This window comes from Ambystoma mexicanum, chromosome 1p (genome assembly GCF_040938575.1).
Source record: "Ambystoma mexicanum isolate Mex_15411 chromosome 1p, UKY_AmexF1_1, whole genome shotgun sequence".
NCBI lineage: Eukaryota > Metazoa > Chordata > Amphibia > Caudata > Ambystomatidae > Ambystoma > Ambystoma mexicanum.
In genome coordinates, this window is record NC_090921.1 from 179885700 (window position 1) to 179908245 (window position 22546).

The 22546-nt window shown below is 46.9% G+C and overlaps 1 protein-coding gene across 12 annotated transcripts in view; it reads right to left on the reverse strand.

The window, feature by feature from the left end:
* The window catches only part of KDM6B (lysine demethylase 6B), a 2050345-nt gene that overhangs the window by 251478 nt on the left and 1776321 nt on the right, over positions 1–22546 (reverse strand). For all 12 annotated transcript variants that reach the window (XM_069646240.1, XM_069646239.1, XM_069646242.1 and 9 more), the window contains one exon: positions 18849–19232. In XM_069646240.1, the coding sequence (XP_069502341.1) occupies positions 18849–19232 (384 nt within the window). The remainder of the gene's footprint in view (positions 1–18848; positions 19233–22546) is intronic.

A 22546-nucleotide genomic window follows, 5' to 3' on the forward strand; every position in this document is an offset into this window, starting at 1 on the left:
ATCCTGCTACGGTGTCTTCTGTGAAGCCTCTGGAACCTCTTCCAACTCTAGAAGTAAAGTACTCACCTGCTTGCCCAGTCTTCCTAAGGAACTCTGACTTTTGCTACTTACGAACCTATTCTGACAATTGCCTGTTGGTCACTAGATCCTAGTGACCCCCCCTTCTGCCACTGAGAACACTCATGCTCCAAGAAAACAGGAAAGACTTAAGGGATTAGGCCTTTTGCCCAGAAAAGAAAATACATTTTTAAAAGTTACTTATTAAGAGTTGGTTGGTAACTCACTCTAAGAGTGAACAGTTACAAAAGTTCTTACCTTGGATGCGCGATGCAATATTCTCAAAAGTATGGTTACCATCTTTCTTTCCTTAGAACTCGTTTTGCCATTATAATGGAAAGTAGATGTGAAGGTATATTACTCCCCTGTGATTAGGTTGTGCCTCTTCCCAAAAGTAAAGTTTGGGTTTCAACAGATTATTCCCCGTTAGGATAATTGTATGATGTCCCCCAACTGGGTGTTGCTTTCCCCCACTTGCTGCTAGCCTTTCCAGATTAAGTCTGCCTTAGATTTTACCTACCAAGAATAACCTTTAGTAATTCATTAAAGTGTAACATTGGGTGTTTGCTTTCCCTGAGCTGTTGTAGACTGACACAAAACGAGTCTTTGGTTCTACTAAGTCATACACATAAGGTACTTTGCATAGCTGGGAAAGATCCAACCCGGACTTCATTGTGAGGTTAACAAAGAATATGGGTCTTACTTACCTTGAGTTAGCTGTGTGCCATCCCCAAAATAAGTTACTAGAGTTACTGCTTATCTCAATCTGTTTCATTGATCTCAAAAGAACCCGTTATTGAATATTACATCCTTACTCACCTAGTATGTAACGTTCTTTCGACGGGATGTTCCTCCGACGTATTCCTTATCTTTGATAATACGTTTCCAGCTTGCTGGCCTCGGAAATTGTTTCTATAGAGGGCACTGCGCGCCGACGTCCGCCGAGTCGATGTCCCTCGATGGCCACCGTATCGGCGCCGACGTCACCATACCCATAAATAGCCACGCCCTGCATCCGTTGCTCAGTTCCGTTTTGTAGCATAAGAAAAGTCATGCCTGAATTGGTTATTGTCCTTGAAGGAGCGTAAGCTGCTACCACAAGGGAAGTTTTACTGCGGGGATGGATGGGAGGGGCGATAAGGAATACGTCGGAGGAACATCCCGTCGAAAGAATGTTACAAGGTAAGAAGTAACTTGTTCTTCAAAGGGATTGTGCCCTCCGACGTATTCCTCATCTTTGATAGACTCACATAGCAGTGGCATGTAATTGGAGGTGGGGGTGAGAATGTTATGTATCCCTTTAGGGATGGACTGAATGTAATACGGCCTTGCCAAATCTGGTCTCTTGACCAATGGAGGAATCCAGGTTGTAAAATGTTGTGAATGTATGTGCGGACGACCATGTGGCAGCCACACATGTGTCTCGGACCGGTACCCCTCTTTCGAGAGCCGAAGAGGCTGCGATACCCCTAGTTGAATGAGCCCTAAGATTTTGGGGTGGCTCTTTCCCTGCCAGTTTGTAACATTCCAGAATGGCCAAAATAATCCACCTGGAAATGGTTTGTTTTGTTATGGGTAGTCCCAACTTGTGACCCGAGTATCCTACAAACAGTTGGTCTGCTTGCCTGATCCTAGCCATTCTGCTGATATAAAAGCTGAGAGCTCGCCTTGGGTCCAGCCTATGTAGCCTTTCTTCCTCTTTCCCCGGATGGGGAGGAGGGTAGAACGAAGGTAAGGTAATTTTCTGAGTAATATGAAATTCAGAAACCACCTTTGGGAGGAAATTAGGCTTCACCTGTAGGACAACTTTGAACTTGTGGAAAATTGTATGTGGGGGTTTACAGGAGAGAGCGTGTAGCTCGCTCACCCTCCTAGCAGATGTTAGTGCTACTAATAGGACAGTTTTAAGCGTGAGAAATCTCAGCGAACAAGAGTGAAGTGGTTCGAATGGAGTGCCCATTAGGAAGTTTAAGACTAAATTTAAGTCCCATAAGGGAACCTGGAATGGTTTTGGAAGATAAACATTAGTTAATCCTTTGAGAAATTGTATCACTAGAGGTAGTTTGAAATACAATGGTTCCTCCGCAGTGCGCTTGAAGATTGAAAGCGCTGCGAGATAGCCTTTTACAGTGCCAACTTGAAGGCCTGAGTTTGCCAAGTAGAGTAGAAATGATAACACCGTTGGTGTACCACATGAAAAAGGGTCGATATCATCTTCCCTACACCAGCTGCAAAATTTGTTCCAACGGCAGCGGTATAAAGACTTTGTTGCTGGCCTCCTGGCCGAAAACAACACCTCCATGAAGTCATCAGGGAGATCCCAATCCTTGTACCTCACCCTTTCAGAAGCCAAGCGTGAAGGTTGAGGGTTCTGGTGTCTGGATGGAGAACCTGACCTACCATCTGCGAGAGAAGATTCTCTTTGAGTGGAAGACGGATTGGAGGGCAGATGGACATATCTAGACGGTCCGGGTACCACATTCTCCTGGCCCAGTCTGGGGCAATTAGGATCATGGTTTTCCGGAATCTTCTCAACGTCCTGATCATTTGAGGAATAACAGGGACTGGTGGGAACGCGTAAAGGAGTGGAAACTCCCAGTCCACTACGAACAAGTCTCCTAGAGCTCCTCTCGGGGGAAATTCCCTTGAACAGAACAGATCGCACTTCCTGTTGGTGCTTGTGGCGAACAGATCCACCTGAGGGGTTCCCCAAAGGGCGAAGATCTCTTGAAGGACTTCCTGAGCTAACTCCCACTCGTGGGAGACTGCTCTGCCTGCTCAGAGCGTCCGCTGTCAAGTTCTTCTCTCCGGCTAGGTGGACTGCCGATAGAGAGATTCCTTCCAGAATTGCCCAAAACCAGAGCTGCATTGCATACCCCGTGAGTGAGGCGTCTGTGACATCTGTTATCTCCGGTCATGGTTGCCAAAACAGTTCTCCTTTCAAGATGTTCTCTGGATAGGCCCACCATTGAAGGTCGCGGGCTTCTTTGTCCGGAATCCGGAGGAGATCTGTCATTCTCCCTGAGAATTGCGACCACTGAGTTCTTAGTGCCCACTGAAGAGATCTCATTCTCAGGCGAGCCTCTGGCACAAGGAAGATGCAGGATGCCATGAGGCCTAGCAACCTCAAAAAGTCGAAGGCTGGGAGACGCTGGGCATTTTGAAATTTGTTGACCATCTGCAGAATATCTTGAGCCCTCACCTCTGGTGGCAAGGCTTTTCCCAGGGAAGTGTCCAGGACTGCTCCAATGAATTGGAGTCTCTGTGATGGTATCATCTGTGACTTCTTTAAATTGAGGGAGAAGCCCAGTTTGTGAAGGAAGTGGCAGACATAATCTAGCTGGATCTGAGCTTGTTCCGAAGATACAGCCCTGATCAGCCAATCATCCAGGTAGGGGTAGACGTGGATCCCTTCCCTCCTTAGACTCGCAGCCACTACCGATATTAGCTTGGTGAAGACCCTCGGGGCGGAGGTCAGCCCAAATGGCAGAACTCGAAATTGATGAGTCGCCAATTGCGAACCTCAGGTATTTCCTGCGTTTGGGATGGATTGGCACATGGAAATAAGCATCCTGAAGGTCCAGAGATACCAGCCAGTCCTGGAGGGCCTGAAGGATCTGAGAGAGAGTTACCATCTTGAGCTTGTCCTCCCTGAGGAACTTGTTCAATTCTCGTAAGTTCAGGATGGGTCTGAGTCGTCCGTCCGTCCTTTGGTATGAGAAAGTAGAGGGGAGCACCAGCCCTTGTTCCTGTCCGCTACAGGTACCGGTTCTATGGCTCCTTTCTCTAGCAGGTCTATAATTTCCTGCAAGAGGAGCGGATCTGGATCTTTTAGAGAGCTGTTACCCGGTGGATGACTGAGGGATGTGTAGAAAGGGTAGGCAGTAAACCTGGGCAACTGTTTCCAATGCCCAAGCATCTGACGTTATAGCCTGCCATTCCGTCAGATGGTGAGTTAACCTGCCCCCTACAGGTGCCTTGTGTGGAAAGACCTCAGAGTGGTTTGGGGGCGGCTGATGCAGATGCCGAGGGTAAAGAGGCACCTGCTGCTGCTGCGGCCTTAGTACCTTTGACCCGTCCACCTCGGGTGGATCTCCTTTGGCCTCTTTGAGCTGGCTGTCCTCTGCCTTTCCTAAATGTGGAATAATCGCGAAAGGACTTTCCTCTCCCAGAGGTTCCTGAGGGGCGAAAAGGAGTTTGGCGGATAGCAGCTCCTAAAGATTTTGCTGCTGCTTTAGATGTCTGCGGATTTTCCAGACTGTCATCAGCCTTTTTTCCGAATAATGAAGAGCCGTCAAAGGGCATATTCAAAAGTCTGGCCTGTACATCTGGAGCAAAGCCAGACTTTCGCAACCACGCATGCCTGCGGATTGTTGTACTTGCCGCCATGGCCCTGCTGATACTGTCAGCGGAATCGATGCCAGTTTGATGTGACTCGCACATGGCATCTTTGCCATCTTTAATAATGTTAAGGAAGGCTTCCTTTTCCTCTCCTTCGGGCATGCAGTCAGCCGCTGATGAAGCACACTCCCACAGTGTGTGACTGAACCTGGCGAGCGTACAGGTGGCATTGATGGACTTCAACGCAATACTACAATCAGAGAAGACTTTCTTTGCCATAGAATCATACCTCTTGTCATCTCTATCCTGTGGGACAGTAGGGTAAGCGGTCCTGCTGTTTGATGAAGTTGCCGCTTAGACCACCACGCTCTCTGGAGTTGGGTGTTTCGATAAGTATTCAGGGTCAGCAGCAGCTACCCTATACTTGGCTGATAATCTTTTATTGACAGCAGGGATAACTTCAGGAGTTTCCCAGTTAGATGCAATTTTTCTTTGTAAGGCTGTATGGAAGGGGACCACAGGATCCTCCTGTGGTCCTTTGTCTAATATGTCTGTCAGGTCATCCTGTTGAAAAACAGGCGAGGGCGCAGACCAACCCATGAATTCAATAATTCTTGCCATCAGGGTTCTATAGGGTGTTTCGGCATGTTCCCCTGGGTCTGGCTTAACAAAATCCACTTCTGGGGAAGTGTCCAGCCCACTTGCCTCATGTAATGACTCCTGTAGGTCTTTCAACCTTCTTTCCTCAGAGGTGAAATCCTCTGAAACAGGTAGTGTGGTCCTCTGCAACTCGAAGGTTTCCTGGTCAGAATCTTCCCCTTCTTCATAAATTGAAGATAATCCGGGGTACTCTGACTCTGAAATGGTATAAAACTAATTTCTAATGCAGAAGGAGCCAAATTCGTCATTACTGGGCGAGAAAACGTCGATTTCGTCGATGCCGATGTGACAGGCTTCGAAGGTGCCGAAAAGGGCGTTGAGAAAACTGGAAGAGGCCTCGAAGAACTCGAGAGAATCGGGATCCTAATCGAGGACATAGACTGTCTCGGCGTCGTGCCGGAGGCTCTTGGAATCACTGTTGGCTGTGGAGTAGCCGTTGTCTTCTTTCATCAGCGTCGATGTCGGCGTCGAGTCGATCGACCGATGCGTCGAAGACGGTGCCTTCTTACCCGATGGCCCGTGGCGCTCACGGGTGGAATGTTTCGCCGGGTGCTGCGACTCGCGGCGTTTTGATTTTTTGGGTTTTTCACCCGGGGTATCACCCTCTGTCTTCGAGGGGGACGAGGCCGCTTTCTCGAAGACACTTAACATTTTCTTCCTGAATTCCTCCCACTCAGCCTGAGAGCTGTGGTTTGTGGGGCAGGAGACCCTTTCTGGGGAAACAGTAGACGAGGAAGGGAATCTTCGACGTCTCTTCTTCGAGTGTCTTGATCTCGATGCTCGGCTCCCAAGCACCACAAGCAGATCCTGTGTGGATCCGTTATCGACATTTTTGCATTTTCGCAGTCTCGACATTTTTTTAACCCAGATCGCGGCGTTGTCAGTTCCGATGAAGATGCCATCGAGAAAGAGTTGGTATATTTCGAGTAGATGTAGATTAGTTATCTGACTGAACTGAGCAACGATGTTCCAAGGCCCCACGAAGCGCAGAAAAACGTAACTGAGCAACGGACGCAGCGCGTGGCTATTTATGGGTATGGTGACGTCAGCGCCGATACGGTGGCCGTCGAGGGACATCGACACGGTGGCCGTCGAGGGACATCGACTCGGCGGACGTCGACGCGCGGCGCCCTCTACAGAGAAAATATCCGAGGCCAGCTAGCTGGAAACGTATCATCAAAGATAAGGAATACGTCGGAGGACACAATCCCTTCGAAATAGGTTTTTTACTGTACCTGGAATAAGTGTTCTACTATTCCCAAAACGTATACTGTCCAGTTGAATGATTATGTGATTTGTTACTGAGAGGCATTGTACAACTGGTAGGGTCTACTGCTCTGGCATTACTGAATGTAATTGTGAAAGTAACCATTGGTTTTTATCCCAAGAATAGGTGTGACCTATACTGAATGTTTATGAAAAGGTTGGACTACCCTAGAAATACTGTTAGGTGTTCAAAATAAGTTTTATGCTTTGGTCTGTGAACCTTCAAGCATAGTGTTCTGTTTTGATAATTGCGATTACATATAATGTGTGATAGTACTTATTTACCCCTAGATTCATCTGGGCCTATCTGCATTTAAATACATCATTTATTTTTACATGCATAGTGTTTCTTTGGACCATTTGTATGACAATTTCATTTGCACTGATTCTACAGCCCTCTCTTCCTCCTAAGAGAAGCCTAGCTGCTCTGTCTACGCTACCATTAACTCAGGTGGTACAGCCTTATACTAAGAGTGGAGTCTTGTACTGCCTCAGTTGAATGGTTTTACTAAGCCCTTAGTTGGACTTCAGAAAAACTGTGCTAACAGAGTGGGATGAAAGATGGGCGTTTGATTGGTTATCGTAACATTTTGAGATTAATGTGTTTGTGTATGTATACAAAAGGCTCTCATACAGATTATGCCTGTAGTTCACCAACTCTCCTTATAGATGCAAATGTTATAAGAAAAGCCACCTTGTAAGAGGTCCCTTAATGTGGCCTTGTGCATAGGTTCAAATAGTACTCCATGAGTCTTTGCTCAAGGTTTAATTCCCACCTTGGGGGTGGGTGTTGAATAGGAGGATGCATCGTCTGGACTCCTTCAATAAAGGTTTTAACCACTGGTGCCTTCTGTCGGGATGTAGTACAAGCTGCTAGTCCTAGGTGTGCCTTGAGTGGGTTGTATACAAGGACGTAGTCTAGTAGGTAAATCAGTTATGTTACAATTTTCATGGGTTCACATTCAATGGAATCTGCGTTATTTTGTTTGCACCTTATTACAAAATGCGTCCACTTGTTGTATTAACAATGTCTTGTATCTGGTTTTCATGCCTCCCTAAGAATATCCATACATCGAGAAAACTGTAAACGGCTGAACTCTAGGGCTTCAGGAACCATGCGGCCAAGTTCAAGATCTATGAGCAGGAATGTGTCCGTTTGCCTTGTGCAAGCAAGTTGTGTACCGGGTGCAGTTGGACTTGCCAGCTTTAAAAGCGGAGGGTATCAAGTTGCCTGGTCCACATTGGTGCATTTAGTGCATTCATCTGCAGTGAGGACTACCATCTCCACATGGCGACATCCAGCAGCACCCTGATGATGTAAGCCTATTTCTGGGCTTGTATGTATTAATTTCACAAAAGGTAGCATGCGCTCCTCTCCAGAAAGAACACGGCATGATAACCTGTTCTGAGATGAGTTTTTGCAGCACGCTCTTTTTGCTCACGGTACCTTTCACAGATGGAAAATATCCATTTGCATATCAGTCTTTGTCCCCATCTGTGAAAGGTACAGTGAGTAAAAAGCAGAGGGCTGCAAACTCTCAATGTGGTTAACAACCACTGAACAGATTATCATGCCTTGTTCTTCCGAGAGAGGGGCGACTGCTAGCTTTGTTGAATTGTATGTATTCATCCCTCACCTCTCCTCATGCGTTTTCAACTTCATTATGGCAGCAGCGAGCATTGGCAGATCCTGCCGCTCACACAGATTTGAAAGCTTCACCATCCAACAACTACGTATATGCGCACTCAGTGCCATTGGCACCATTGTTTTGTGTCCTTCACTGATGGCCGCCCTCATCCTCGGCACTGAAGTAACTGAGGGCGGATTTGTTTACCATGGTGCTTTGTAGTAAACAATGCTCCTGATTGGCTGCCACACTACTCGTATAGCCAACTGCAAACCGGCAGGCGAGGAAAGCTGGTCCACCCAAAAGGCCCTGCCTGAGCATAGAGGAACACCCCCTGTATTTCATATTCTGAAACCTTACTACCGGAGGCTCCCTTAGATCACCAACTCAAAATGGTAAGCAGTTTTCCATCTTTTCCTTCCATCTTTCACTGCTGCTGCCAGGCCTCCCACTAACCATATCCCCACTACGATTTGCTTGCCTGGAAATGCCCTTTGGAAATACTACTTTATTGCGCTCTAGATCTGTGCAACCACCTTAGATTTTGGCCGGGATACCTCTAGTGACTCATTTACTAGAGAGACTGCCTTCCTCAACTCAAGGTTTTGCAGTGCTCGGTAGCCTACGCCGTATTTGCATTTTACCTACATACCAACATTATATTTGACTGTTTGCAGCCTGCGCCGCATTTGTACCACACCTATGCAACTACTGAATGGGATTCCTGTTGGGGAGAATTCTCAAACATTTGCTAATTCCCTCCACCTTAGAGACCCCCAGCAACTTTGCAGGATTTTGAGGACTTGATTTTTTTTTAACAGAGAGTGTGACCCTTTTTCCCACTCGCTTGTGTATTTTAATGTGATTTTTCATACACGGTTTCTTTTGGTTATGGAGTCTGACAAACACCATAGACAGCATCTTTTACATTGTGTCACACAGCACCTTCAGTGCAGTGACACAAGGAAGTCTTTCAGATTTCCCAAGGTTTAAATACCTACTCTGGGATAAACTACTGTTTCCCAGAGCAGTAAAGTGAAATTGACTTTACCATTGTAAACTTGCTGGAGCCAGCACACCCTATCTTACAATGAGTGCTGGCGGGGTTACTTAGTATTAGACGTGTGAGTTGTGGACGTTACAAGCACTTCCACAGCAAGAGGCAAGTTCTCTTAGGCTAGTTTTACAGTACCTTAGTAAAGAAGAAAAAGATGCAGCTGAAGACTTCTGTTCCTGTACAGCTCTGCAGATCTCACTGTTCCTGGGCCTCAGTCGTGGACACAAGAGGGAAGACGTCGAGGGACTCCTGCACTGTATTGGCACCGTCAAAGCTGGCAACCGGCAAACTTTACTTTCAGTGGCCATTTCGCGTTTCAGCTACCGCAAATAGCAACAACGCAGTTCCTGGCTGTCAAGTTGGACTGTCCTTGCTTATGGGGTCCTGCACTCTGCTGAGGGGGCTCAGGTTTTGTCAGTCCTGCTTCGTGGAAGTCTGGAGGATCTTCCAAAAGACAATCTGGGGTCCCTCTCCGTGGCTATATGGTATCCTGCAGCAACTCTGAGGAAATTCAACCAGCTCTGACATGGGTGTCCAGGTGGCTTACTTTTGAGTTGGTGGGACCAATCAACTCCAAGAGAGAAGTCGTCCTGGCAGGGGCTTCTCAGTCAATGCAAACTTGGGAGTTTCTGCGCTGCAGCAGGGCTTCACCAGGCAAACCAACGTCCAGGAGTTGCAGCAGGTGTCCTCTTCATGCTCTTCTTCGGTTCCTTCGTCCAGTGGTCGACTCTGCCTTCCAAGCCAAAAGGCATGACTTTTATTCAGTTCTCTCCCATTCATTCCAGCATACCTGTCACTCACCCAGCAGGGTGGCTGTCCTTGCCGGACAGTCAGCCAATCACCAGAGTTCATTTGGGTCTTCTAGGAGACTAAGCACACGGGGTTTCAGGTACCTCTCTCACTTCCTGCCTACCCCAGACACTCTGGAGCCAGAGGCGGGTTTCACTCCAGAAACCCCGCCAAAGGCGAAATGAACACAGAGACCAAACATGGTTTGGCGCGCAGAGAAAAGCTCTAGAAGGACCTTTCCACAAGACATGGGGAAAAAAGAAGACCAGGGACCATTTTGTCAAAGATGGCTCTGTGCCATTTTGAAAAAGATTGCTCCCGTGGTTAGCGTTACCGGAGCTGCCAACAGCCGCAGTAAATGCAAACCATGGTAGTTCAAAACTAAACCACTGCCACCAGCCATTCAGTGAGAAAAGGGTAACATAAAAATATTTACATGAGAAGCTAGACAAAGGTGATACTAGGTAACCCCTCCAGTACTCTATTGTAATAAAGTGTGTGCTGGGTCTATAAAGTTACAATGGTAAGTAAAGTAAATTTCACTTCACTGCTCTGGGAAAAAGCAGTTTATCCCAGAGAAGGTAGTTAAACCTTTGGGAAATCTGAAAGACTTCCCTGTGTCACTGCACTGAAGGTACTGTATGACAATGTAAAAGGTGATACCTATGGAGTTTGTCAGACTACACAACCAAAAGAAACAGTGTACAAAATCACATTAAGATACGAGAGAGTGGGAAAAAGTTGCACTCTCTCCAGGTTAAAGAAATCAAGTCCTCAAAATCCAGCAAAGTTCCTGAGGGTCTCTAAGGTGGAGGGAATTAGCACATTTCTGAGAATTCTCCCCAACACTGCTGCATCCGTCGTCCTACATGTAGTCATTCCACTGTGTATGACTCACATTCACGTATTGACATAGGGTGGATATCGGATTTGTTCATTGGTAACCTTGCAGGGGCCCGATATCCTTTCCAGGACATTCTCTGATCACTCTGCTGTTACACGAACGCTTGCACTGGGGAGGCAGCAGAGGCGAGACGTCTATGGAGGCTCAAGCCGTTGGCACTGTCAGACTGTTTGCGGCTGAGCTGGGCAACTGTGTCGAGGAATACTTTTAGATTAATACTGGCTCGGTCGGCACACACGCTACTCTATGGGACGCCTTTAAGGTGTACATCCCAAGGTAAGGAATCTGGTTTGAGCAGGGCAATACGCTGCAATATCAAAGCAAGCGAGGATGCCTTTACATGACTTGAGACGCAATACGCGAATGCATCAGCTTCTGTCTCACTCTGTGACATTAAAAAGGAGCTCAATAACTTTAGAGAACACCCAGAAAAAGAGCCAAATTCTTGGACGATCCTTTGGTGGCTAGGAGGTACGGCGAGGGGGAGTAAATCGGTACACTTCTGGCCAGGGTGGTTCGGCTGGAGGGTGTAAGTCACCATATTCCTGTTGCCCAGGATATATCTGGAACGTTGGTGCACTTAACAGCCGACGTAAATCTGGCATTTCATTCTTTCTTTGCTGCACTTTACGCTTACACGGATGAGAGGTCAGTCCCCGAGGTAGAACCTTTCCACAATAGCCTGCTGCTTTCCGTCCTGTCTGATGAGGCAAGGGAGGCACTATATGTTCCAATGTCCAGGGATGAGATAAGCCGGGCTATTTGCACTCCAGTCTGGTAAAGCTCTGGGCACAGACGGTCCAACGATGGAGTTCTATAAACACTTCCAACATTGCCTTGCCCCTCAATTGCCCGCTCTATGCGAGGAATCCTGTGCACTGGGAGTACTTCCCACCTACACTACTAGAGGCAATTATTATGGTATTGCTCAAGCCAGACAAACCGGCGACACACAGTGCCTCCTGTTAGGCAAAGTTTGAATGCAGTACCCTCTGGGAACACTACAGACAACTATGACTACAGGTGAGAGCAAAACCAACCTTTGGTATAAGTCTGTACCACAGTTTTGGTAGCAGGGATGTCATGATTCCTGCCCCTCATGTCCCCAGCCCTCCAAGATGTCAGGCTGGAGCCAGGCCACGATCACCTACATGGCCCTCAAGGGCCTCTTCATCCCTCCAAACAGCCACTTGGAGTCGGACTTGGCGCTTGTGGCACCAGACTCACTCACTCCCATGGGATAACATTGGGGATTGGACTTGTAGTGCTTTAATGGGGACAAGATGGATGCCCCCACATATTTCGGTTCCCAGAACTGCATGTGCAGTCTAGTCTTTTGGGTATGGTTCAGCCCAGAGACACCTGGGATACCCAGAGACTATTTAAGCCACGCCCAGGCTGAGGAACATGCTTTGTATTTTCTGCATCTGCAGCGTTGACACTCACCGTGTTCGGATCGGTCTCCAGTAGGCCTGAATCTTCTTCTGCGCTCAGCCCCTGCAAGAACAAGAGCACAGTTAGGAACAGCCTTACCTTGCGGCGCTTCTGCCCATCATTCATCGATTCTTATGTTCTGCTGGCATCTTCGGCCGTGTCATTCCCATCCCAGCACGCCGCTTCCTAAGGAAAAGGGAAAGGAACAGAAAAAAGTCATTAGTAAGCATTCAGCAAATCCTCACTTATTTTTAAAGTCTGTACAAGCTTCAAACGCTTACCTGAATCCCAGCCGCTCTGGGGGAACTCCGTCTCCGGAACTTCTCATCCATCTGCAAGAGGGAAGAGACACTCCAGGTTGGCGTGGAAACATCTAGAGGCGCTGCATACCGCGCTTACTCGCTGCATTTCTTCTTCATAACCGGCATCTACACTGAAAACGTCACGGCAACTAAAAGACACAGAAAAAGAACTCAGTTCAATACAAATACGAAAGGGTCGCATCGCAGTCTCACTCACCTTCAGCGCTACTCATCTCAGCAGCACGTCGCCATCCCCGGACACCGGCCATCATCTAAGGAAGGAAACGAACGAAGTTAGAGAACTGTTCAAAAGACTAATTATACTTACCTGTCGGACTCTTGCCAGTGAAGTAACTAGGCAGCACCGAGCCTGCATTTATCAACGCACCCCTGCGCTGAAAGCAGGATGGAGAGCACACCTTCCAAGAAAACAAGGCCCAGTCTCCAGTCGAGTAGACTCCAGGGAAGGGTTTGAGGTCGTAAAGAGGTCAGAACAGGCTGAGTGACGTCCCCGTGGATACCAGGTGAACGTTTCAGGGGCTGAGTAGCCAGGCTTATCTCAAGAGGGAATGTGAGCTGTAATGATGTTCCACAGAAGTGTAAAATCACAGGTGTTCAAATAAACTTAAACTCAAGGTTTCTTGGTTAAAAATACTTATTAATCAATTCAATAGGCTAGGCCAAAGTCAATGGGCTAAAGTCTTGGACAGGACAAAGCAGTTCTGGTAGTTTAACGGAAAAGTCTCAGCAAAAGTTCCTAGGAATAGTTTGTAGCAAGAAGAATCATATGTTGGGTCACAAGCTGATTAGGCCTGTGAGTGGGGAAAGTTACAAACACTTTCACCGCGAGAGGCAAATACTCTCAGTACCTTACAATGAAGAAAAAGATGCAGCTGATGACTTCTGTTCCTGGCAGTTCCTGCAGATCTCGCTGCTCCTATGCCTCAGTCATGGGGACAAGAGGGAGGACGTCGGGGGACTCCTGCACTGCGCTGGGACTGGTCAAAAAGTGGCAACTGGCAACTTCGATTCCAGTAGCTGTAGTAAAGCACACAAACTGTTGTCCCTCTCCCTTGTTATTCGGTTTCCCTCAGCACTGAGGGAAATACAACTAGCTCCGAGATTGGTATCCAGATGGCTTACTGTTGAGTCGATTGATCCCACCAACTCAAAGGGAGAAGTCGTCCTTGCAGGACTTCTCTGTCGAGATGAACTTTGCGATTCAGACCTGCAGCAGGGCTTCACCAGACAAACCAACGGACCAGAAGTTGCAGCAGCCGTCCCCTTCCAGTTCGTCTTCGGGTCTTTCTTTCCAGTGGTCGACTGCCTTCCAAGCCAAGAGACTTCTTTTATTCAGTTCTCTCCCATTCATTCCAGCCTAGCTGCCACTCACCCAGCAGGGTGGCTGTCCTTGCCGGACAGCCAGCCAGCCAGCCAATCACCACAGAGTGCATTTGGGTCTCCTAGGAGACTAAGAACAGGGAGTTTCGGGCACCTCCCTCACTTCCTTCCCACCCCAGACACTGGCACCAGAGCGGTTCTTCACTCCTGGAGCGCTGCAAAGGCGACGGAACAAAGGCACCAAACTAGGTTTGGCGGCAGATAACTCTAGAAGGAGCTTTCCAAAAAGAAATGGTGAAAAAGAGACTGGGACCTTTGTTACACAGGGGCCCATCTTGAAAAACATGACTCCTGCGATTTAACGCTACCAGAGCTACGAATAGTTCAGGGTCGGGAAAAATCATGGTAGTTAGTTGTAAAACCACTGCCACCAGCCATTCTGAGAGGAAAGGGTGGCATTTGCCTGCTACATGAGTATCTAGACACAGGGGATACTAAGTAACCCCTCAAACACTATTGTAAGATAGGGTGTGCTGGGTCTAGAAATTTAAAAGACTAGTAAAGCCAATTTCACTTTACGTACTCTGGGAAACAGTAGTTTATCCCAGAGAAGGTCATTAAACCTTGGGAAAGCCTGAAAGGCTTCCCTGTACCACTGCACGGAGGATGCTGTGTGACACAAATGAAAAGATGATGCCTATGGAGTTGTCTAAAACTCCATAACCAAAGAGAATACAAGATGTGCCACTGCACGGAAGATGCTGTGTGACAAATGAAAAGATGATGCCTATGGAGTGGTCTAAAAATCCATAACCAAAGAATACAAGAGTAAAACATATCAAAATACATGAGTGGGAGAAACGCTCACACTCTCCAGGTAAAAAAATATCAAGTACTCAAAATCCAGCAATGTTGCTGGGGGGTCTCTAAGGTGAAGGGAATTATCACATTTTTGAGAATTCTCCCTGGCCCCTCTTATTAACCAATTCAGACGTCAAGATATTTGCCAAAGTAATGGCCCTCCAACTGGCCGCGTATACGACACATATGGTCCACCCAGACCAGTCGGGATTTGTTCCTGGCCGCTCCAGAGCCTTTAATCTGAGGCGACGTCAACATCCTGGAATAGATCGATCCCGTTTGATATCCAGAAGGCCTTTGACTCTGTCTTGGCAGTTCCTATGGGCGGTGCTGGATAGGTGCAACTTCAGTGCTCGTTTCATCTCCTGGGTGTGGTTGCTATATTATATACACTCCCAGTCGGTAGGGTCTGCACTAATGGGTGGCTCTCAGATCCTATATCGATCCGCAGGGGGCCCCGGCAGGGATGTCTGTTCTCTCCCTTGAGATTTGTCATCGTGACGGAACCCCTGGCAGGCTTGATCCGACAAAAGCATTCCCACAGAGGGATCAGGCTATTGGGCTCCACGTAGATCATCTCGCTATACGCAGATGATGCACCCTTTCATCCGCGACCCGGAAAGCCACCTTGCCCCGATCCTACATGACATCCTCGCCTTCGGTGACCTGTCGGGCCCGAAAGCTAAACTAAATCCGAAGTCTTTCCGCTGACGGACGCCACTGTCCCACCTCTGGATCCCATGGGTTTTGCCTGGTCGCCTCAGGATATTAAATACCTGGGTGTCACTGACGACAGCCAGCCTCCTTCCTTCAGAGTAACTAAGGTAAATACATGCTCCAGCTTGCACAAAAACTGCGCTAAACTTCCCCTTACTATTGTGGGGTGGGGGGCACTACTTGACATGGTCGTATTGCATAAACTACTTTATTATTTCTTAAACGTTCCATTGTGGCCGGGCACGATTTATTCAAGAGACAGAGGCGAAATTAACTTCAGGTGGCACACAGGTACGGTGAGGCTAAAATGGGGCTAATGGGATCAGGGCAGCCTTGCAGCCTCTGACCTTGTGAAATACTGGATTGCATCTCAGGCACAAATCGCAATCAAGTGGTTCGGGGAGGAGCGCCCCTCTCCCGTTCGTCAAGAATGAGTGGCTACGATCGTACTGTCGCTACTGCACTTGCATGGGGGTAAGATATGGAACTTGTGGACAACTGCCCCAACCCTTTCATGGGGGCCTACCACTATGAAACAGTCTTTACGACATTCCACACAATAGCTAAGAGTGCTCCAGACAAATGTGCGCTATTGGGATGCGCCACACTGGGAGAGGTCACGGATCACGGGATCCGTGATTGAATGGCGTGACCTGCCGAGACCCATACCATCCACCTGGCTGCAGCATGCTGGTCTGAGACACGCAATCCAAGCTACACGAGTTTCCTACACAGCCCCCTGATCGACTTGGAGCTAAAAGGCACCGCGGCCTGTTGTCCAGAATATACAACATGCTGCAGCACCTGGCCAAATTAAACACTCAAAAAGCTGCACGAAGCCTGGGGTACTGACTTGGGTATAGACATTGCCAATGAGAGCTGGGAGATTATGTGTTCACAGACCTGCAAAGCATCTTTAAACTCCAGATTCTACCTGCTACAATTCAAACTGCTGCACAGGTTCCACTACACTCCAGCCAGACTTGAGTTTATTTTCACCAAATCACTCTTCCCTATGCACGAGATGTTGCATGGACGGGTGGGTTATATACACATGGTATGGGAGTGTCCAAAGCTGCGGGAGTTCTGGGGTAGTGTTTGTGAAGCAATATCCAATATGTTTGATTGTACGCTTGATCCTGACCCCAAGACCTGTCTATTTCATAAGTTTGACAGGCTCCAACCACGCTTTAATAGACTGGCTAGTCTGTGCACAATACTTGCTGTACGATGTATACTGTTGCTTTGGCTGTGGCCCTCATGTCCCTCTGTGGGGAAGTGGTTACAAGACGTTACATGGGCTTCTGACCAAGAAGAGCCGCGGAGAGCACTGCAACCCACTCAGTGCAAACCTGTGGATATATGGCCCCCCTTTTGTGGATATTTGCAGCAACAGAATGACAGGCCTGAGGAAATTGACTCAACCCCTTGATGGGATACATTTGCTGGCCCTATAAATGTGGTTGCCTGATCCGCAATACGCGCATGCACTTAACAGACTGCGACCACGAAGCAAATGTTTATTTCAACACAGATGTATGTTGTACCACATTGATTTATACTGCCGTTCTGATGTTATGTTGTAATGCCAAGCACTCTTTTTTTTTTAAAGTGCTGGAAGCTCCCCAAGACCCTCCTTTTCGCCTCCTCCTTCACTCTCCCCTTCCCCTGCCAACACCTTGTTCTGCCACTTCGACTGGCTGCCTGGTTCCCTCCGAGTACTAAAGGGCTTCAGGAAACCTTGCCAAGTGCCCCCCCCTTCCCTGCATTCCCTGGCACTTGCCCTCTAGCGTACCCTTAGCACTTGCACCTCGCCACTTCACCCTTTTCCCTTCCATCTTAGCACTTGTTTTTGCAGACCAGCACTCCAACCCCTATCCCCTACTTATTGCTCTGCACTTGCACGATCCAAATGTCACATGGTAGTAGAACCGTTACTGTATCTTTCTCCCTCCCCCCCACACCCCCCCACAATCCCCCCTTTTGTCTTGTGGAGCCTTGAAACACCATTTGTTGTATAGGCACCTTACAAATATCTTAAGTGCAGATGAAAAACAGATTAGGCTTTTCAGAACATCAGAAATGTGTAGTAGTTAACAGATAGTTTTGAAATTTCAACTAACTAGCATGTGGAAAGCTGGTGCTTTGTAACATCAAAAACACCTTGTCTCCCGTCAGACTACTTAATTCCACTAAATAGTGCTTCTCTGCTTCGGGGACGGGGGGGGGGGGGGGGTGGGATGACTCCTGGTTACTGTGTTTTATGGCAAAAGAAATACAGCTTAAGTAACCTGTGACCCCCAAACACTACCTTTGTGATTACTCCAAGGATTAGGAACGGAGAAGTTAATGACAAGAATACAATCCTTTTGTGATTCCTGAAAATTCATGATTTATAGAGTCAAAAGGTGACAGTCCCATCAATTTTGAAACGCAAAATAAAAATGGATCTTAAAAGGACAGGGGAGAAAGTAGACCTATTATCCTTAAATGATAGAGCTTAAGCAGACAGAGGGCTTAAAAGGACATCAGACAAGCAGGTCATGGAAGGAGGAATTGGAATCATTCAAGAAATTTAGATTATATCAAAGAAAACAGATTTGGACAGTCCACAAGGTGGCAAAAAGTTTGCTTGTATGGAAAGAACTCAACGGTATTGCTGTAAATAGTATGCCAAAAAAGAAGCAGACATGTGCATAGAAAACACAAACTAAGCGAGATGGTTACAAGACACCCAACAAAGTGACTTGCGTCAATAAGCACTCAAACCGCAAAATTGGAAAGAAACCCGATCTGGAGATATTTACCAATCATAAAAAAGAAAACAAAAACAACAAATTAGGACGTAAATTGCAAAGTTAACAGGCAAAAACGGACTGAATTTTGGATCTGAATATTTTGCAAAATGTTGTTCTAACAGTATTAACTTTTGATTTGAAGAGGTTTTATATTGTTATATTGTTGTGATTTATACAGTGCACTGCTGCCTTTTCATGGCAGTCAGGCCGTCTGGTGGATCAGAAAAGGAAGGAGGGCTTAGTGGAATTTTGAAAACAGATGACCATGGGTTTAGAACTCCAAAATTAACAAGCACTAAATGAAAGTCCGCTTTGAGTGCAAACTCAGCAAAAAAAGAAATGCTTTGTTTCTCAGATTTGGGTAGCAAAAGCTAAAAATAGAAAAAAATAAAAAAAGGTGAAAAATGTGGATACTTTTAAGACTGTCAGGTTCTAAATTAGGTAATTCTAAATACCAATATGGAATTCTTTTTAAATAAGTCTAGCTCTAAGGAGAATCATTTGTGAGAGATGAGGCAGAAGCAAATTTAGTATAGCTTTTGTCGATATTCGGTCTTTTGTTGACCCTCTACAGGCAAGTAAGATGCATAAAGCAGGTATCACAAGTTGAACACACAAGTTTAGATTACATTTCCCCCTCAAAGGGAACAACCACACCCAAAATTCAAACACCCATGCAGGTATAGTACTTACCGGGTTGACATGGCCAGGGATCTGCTCCCTCCTCCCCAGTTTGCTGATTGTTGACATGCCATGAAGTGGTCCTTCGGGGGGGCGTGAGTTACAAGGCACACGTGCATGATTTGCTGGTGAGACGGCTGACTCAATTGGTGCCCTTGGGCCCCTGCCCTCTCTAAGGTCACTTCCTGTGCGAGGGAACAAGCCACCTTGACTCTCTCCTGCCATAGTCAGGTGTTGGGATGGATGATGCTGGTGATGGTGAGGAGCACAGCGCCCTTGTGGTACTGGTGGCTGTGCAGTGCTCATGTGATGAACTGGGCGGCTGGAGCTGTAGGACGAGGGCAGAGAGGAAGTGCTAGAGTAGGAGTAAAGATTGGGAACTGGAGGTCTCTGCTCCTGCAGATACAAAATAAAAATGCAAATATTAGTATGTCACACATCTGTGGAACTTTCATTATTTCACATTTATATAATACCTTAAAACAAATTCGGACCTTTCACATGGACATCACATTGGTGGGGAACAACTATCGCCATAACCCTCCGTTCCTCAACTAAAAACGATCACAAACTGTATTTAAACGGAGTAGTACATGCCCAAGATGATCAAATAGATAATGCGCGTGGTACTGATTGATGGCACTAGTTACTTACATTTGTTCACAACATTTCTATAGACAAAAGGCTTGTAAAACTTCAGCTGTCTTCATTGAAACACATCACTCATAGCGCATGCCATCACTGACAACTGTACATCAAAACCGTGGCTCAGTCAAGAATCCATTTTGGGTATCCTTTTGCAAATATTGATAGTTCTAGACTTTTTGCCGATTTTGTGTTTCCAGATTATTTGTTGATATGGAGACACTTATCCAATGTCTCCCCAGAAAGCTGCCACTGCATTTTAAGTACACAGTGTCCCTGTTCTGGTAGCATTAAGGACTACTTAGGCACCAAAGTGACTCAGTTTCAGGGCAACTTCCTTTGCGCTCAAAGGATTTGGTTCATAGGCTGGTGGCAGCTCCGTACTGTTTACCACAACTGTACAGCCTTTGTACTGTGTTGGTACACACTTGCTCCCAGAGCAGGCGCAAAGTGAACACAAAAAGTATTACATCATTACGTGGGCATTTTCTTTTCAGCATTTGTTTATGTAGTTAATACAACTTGTGGGAACTGCCATTTTAGCAATTCCAGCTTTGGGCAAAGAGCGATGTGTGAATGAAATACAATTCTGAGTGGGCGAGGGTCTACCAAACTACTGCGTTAATATCAATGTGTTCATGCCCGCTAATGTGGAGTTCAGCTGGCCATTCCATTGGATGAAAGCTAAAATGTCTGCTTTTACCTCATGTGGTAGCACCCATACTTTTTGCTAGCTGCACTGAGTTTTGGACTTTATTTACCCAACAGCTAGCCTTACTCCACAGCCCGACAAGTTAGAGCTTCCAAAACAAATCCCCCACAAGAGTCCTTAAGACTACGCGCATAGTGTCACAGAAGTTGGCCGTTCTTAGTCGCGCGGCAAAGCCGTGGGTGGCTTAGTCGCACGTGTAATATGGTTCCACAGGGTAAACCCCAGGTTACCCGTTAGGATCCTTTTTTGATCCACTACAAGTCACAAATGGATATTCTCTTTATTTGCTTCAAAGAACTGAGGTGTCATAGGACTTTTCCAAGTGCACTAAAAACAAGAGGAAATTCTTTAACAGATACCCTTCCAATCTAACTATATTAGGGAAGACCCAGGGGAGACCAGACCACCACCATTCAGGATTGGCAAGATAAGTTAAGCGTAGGTGTTTGTTGGGGAGAATTCTCATTTCGGTGCTTATTCTTTTCAAGCATAGAGACCCCCAGCTCTTTTGCGGTACTTTAGTGAGCAAGACCTTTTTCTCACTCATGTATTTTTGATCTGATTTGGACTCAGTTTCTTTTGGTTTTAGAGTCTGACAAAATCCATAGGCATCAACTATTTGTATTGTGACACACAGCACCCTCACTGCAGTGTCACAGAAGTCCTATGGATTTATATCCAGGTTTAAATACCTTCTCTGGGGTAAACGACTGTTCCCAAGAGCAGTAAAGTGAAACAGACTTAACTTACCTTTTTTCCTATGTAGGTCCAGTACACCCAGTCTTATGTGGAAGTACTGGGGTGTTAGTTAGTAGCCCTTTTCCTACTTACGCATGTAAAATTTGTTGTCACTCACTACATTTAATGGCAGGTGGCAGTGGTTTAATTTTCCTACCATTGTGCATTTTCCGCAGGCTGAATCCTCAGCTGCAGTATTGCACCCATGGGTGCCCATTTAGTCAAAATGACCCCAGTCTTCTTTTTTTTACCATTTCTTGCTTGCAAGGTCTTTATTGGGTTTTACTCTGGGCGCCAAACCAGGTTTGCCCCTTTTGTTCGTTTGGTCTTTGTTGGGCTTCAGTGCTGAAACCCGCCTCTAGCTCCAGTGCGTCTGGCAGGGCAGGAAGCGAGGGAGGTGCCCGAAACTCCCCGACCTTAGTTTCCGTGGTTACCTGAATGTACCCAGTTCCGTTTGGCTGGCTGACTGTCCTTCTAGGACAGCTACCCTGCTGTGCGAGTGACAGCTAGGCTGTGAATGAATGGGAGAATACAAAAAAGGAAGCAGGCGCCCCTCTCTCGAAAGAGCACGGCATGATAACCTGTTCAGTGGTTATTAACCACTTTGAGAATTCGCAGCCATCTGCTTTTTATTCACTTCAGTCTGTGTCCCGCCCACAGTCAAGCACCGAAATGCTATGGCAATTCCTTTCTGAATAAGAGTACCAACAGCAACCCCATACATGTGTTTCAGCCTTGTTGGGCCTCAGTGAGGTGAAGCTGTGCCTCTGAGCACAGTGAGCAGGGAGTCCACGTCTGGTTGCCCCCAGGTAACTTAGGGTGACCAACCCCAAGTTCCTTCCAAAAATACGGAGATGAATTGCCATAGCATTTCAGTGCTGGACTGCCCTTGTGGGCGGGACAAAGACTGATCTGCAAATTGATGTTTCCCATCTGTGAAAGCTACAGTGAGCAAAAAGCAGATGGCTGCGAACTCTCAAAGTGGTTAATAACCACTGAACAGGTTATCATGCAGTGTTCTTTTTGAGAGAGGGGCACCTGCTACCTTTTTTGTATTAATGAATGGGAGAAACCTGCATAAAAGGCGAGGTCTTGAACAGACAGAAGGCAGAGTCGGCCACTGGAAGACAAATCTGACAAAGGAAACTGTTAGAGAGGCTTGCTGCACCCTCCTGGACCATTGAACTGCCCAGTGAAGCCCTGCTGCAGTGTTGAAGCTCCAATTACGTATCGACTCTAGAAGCCCGGAACAGACTATTTGTTCCCTTGGGTTGGTGGGACCAACTGACCCCCAAGATGAACTTTGCTAGAACCACTCTCCCTGCGGACTGTACTTACTTGCTGCTACTGGAACAGAGTGCCAGGAAACCAACAAGTGCATCATCTTGAAGCCAGACCAGAGCTCCAAGAAAATCCGGAGGACCCTCCTGAAGCAGGACGAGCCAGGCCTGAGTGTTGGGCAAGATTCTATGTAGTAACCCTGTGGGACACTACACCAGCCTTGTCCACTTGGCAATAGGTGACTGAGCAGCCAGGCTGATCTCAAGAGGGGTCAGGTCAATGTGAGCTTTACAGTACCCAAATAACACTTATACTCAAGCTTTGATTAAATATT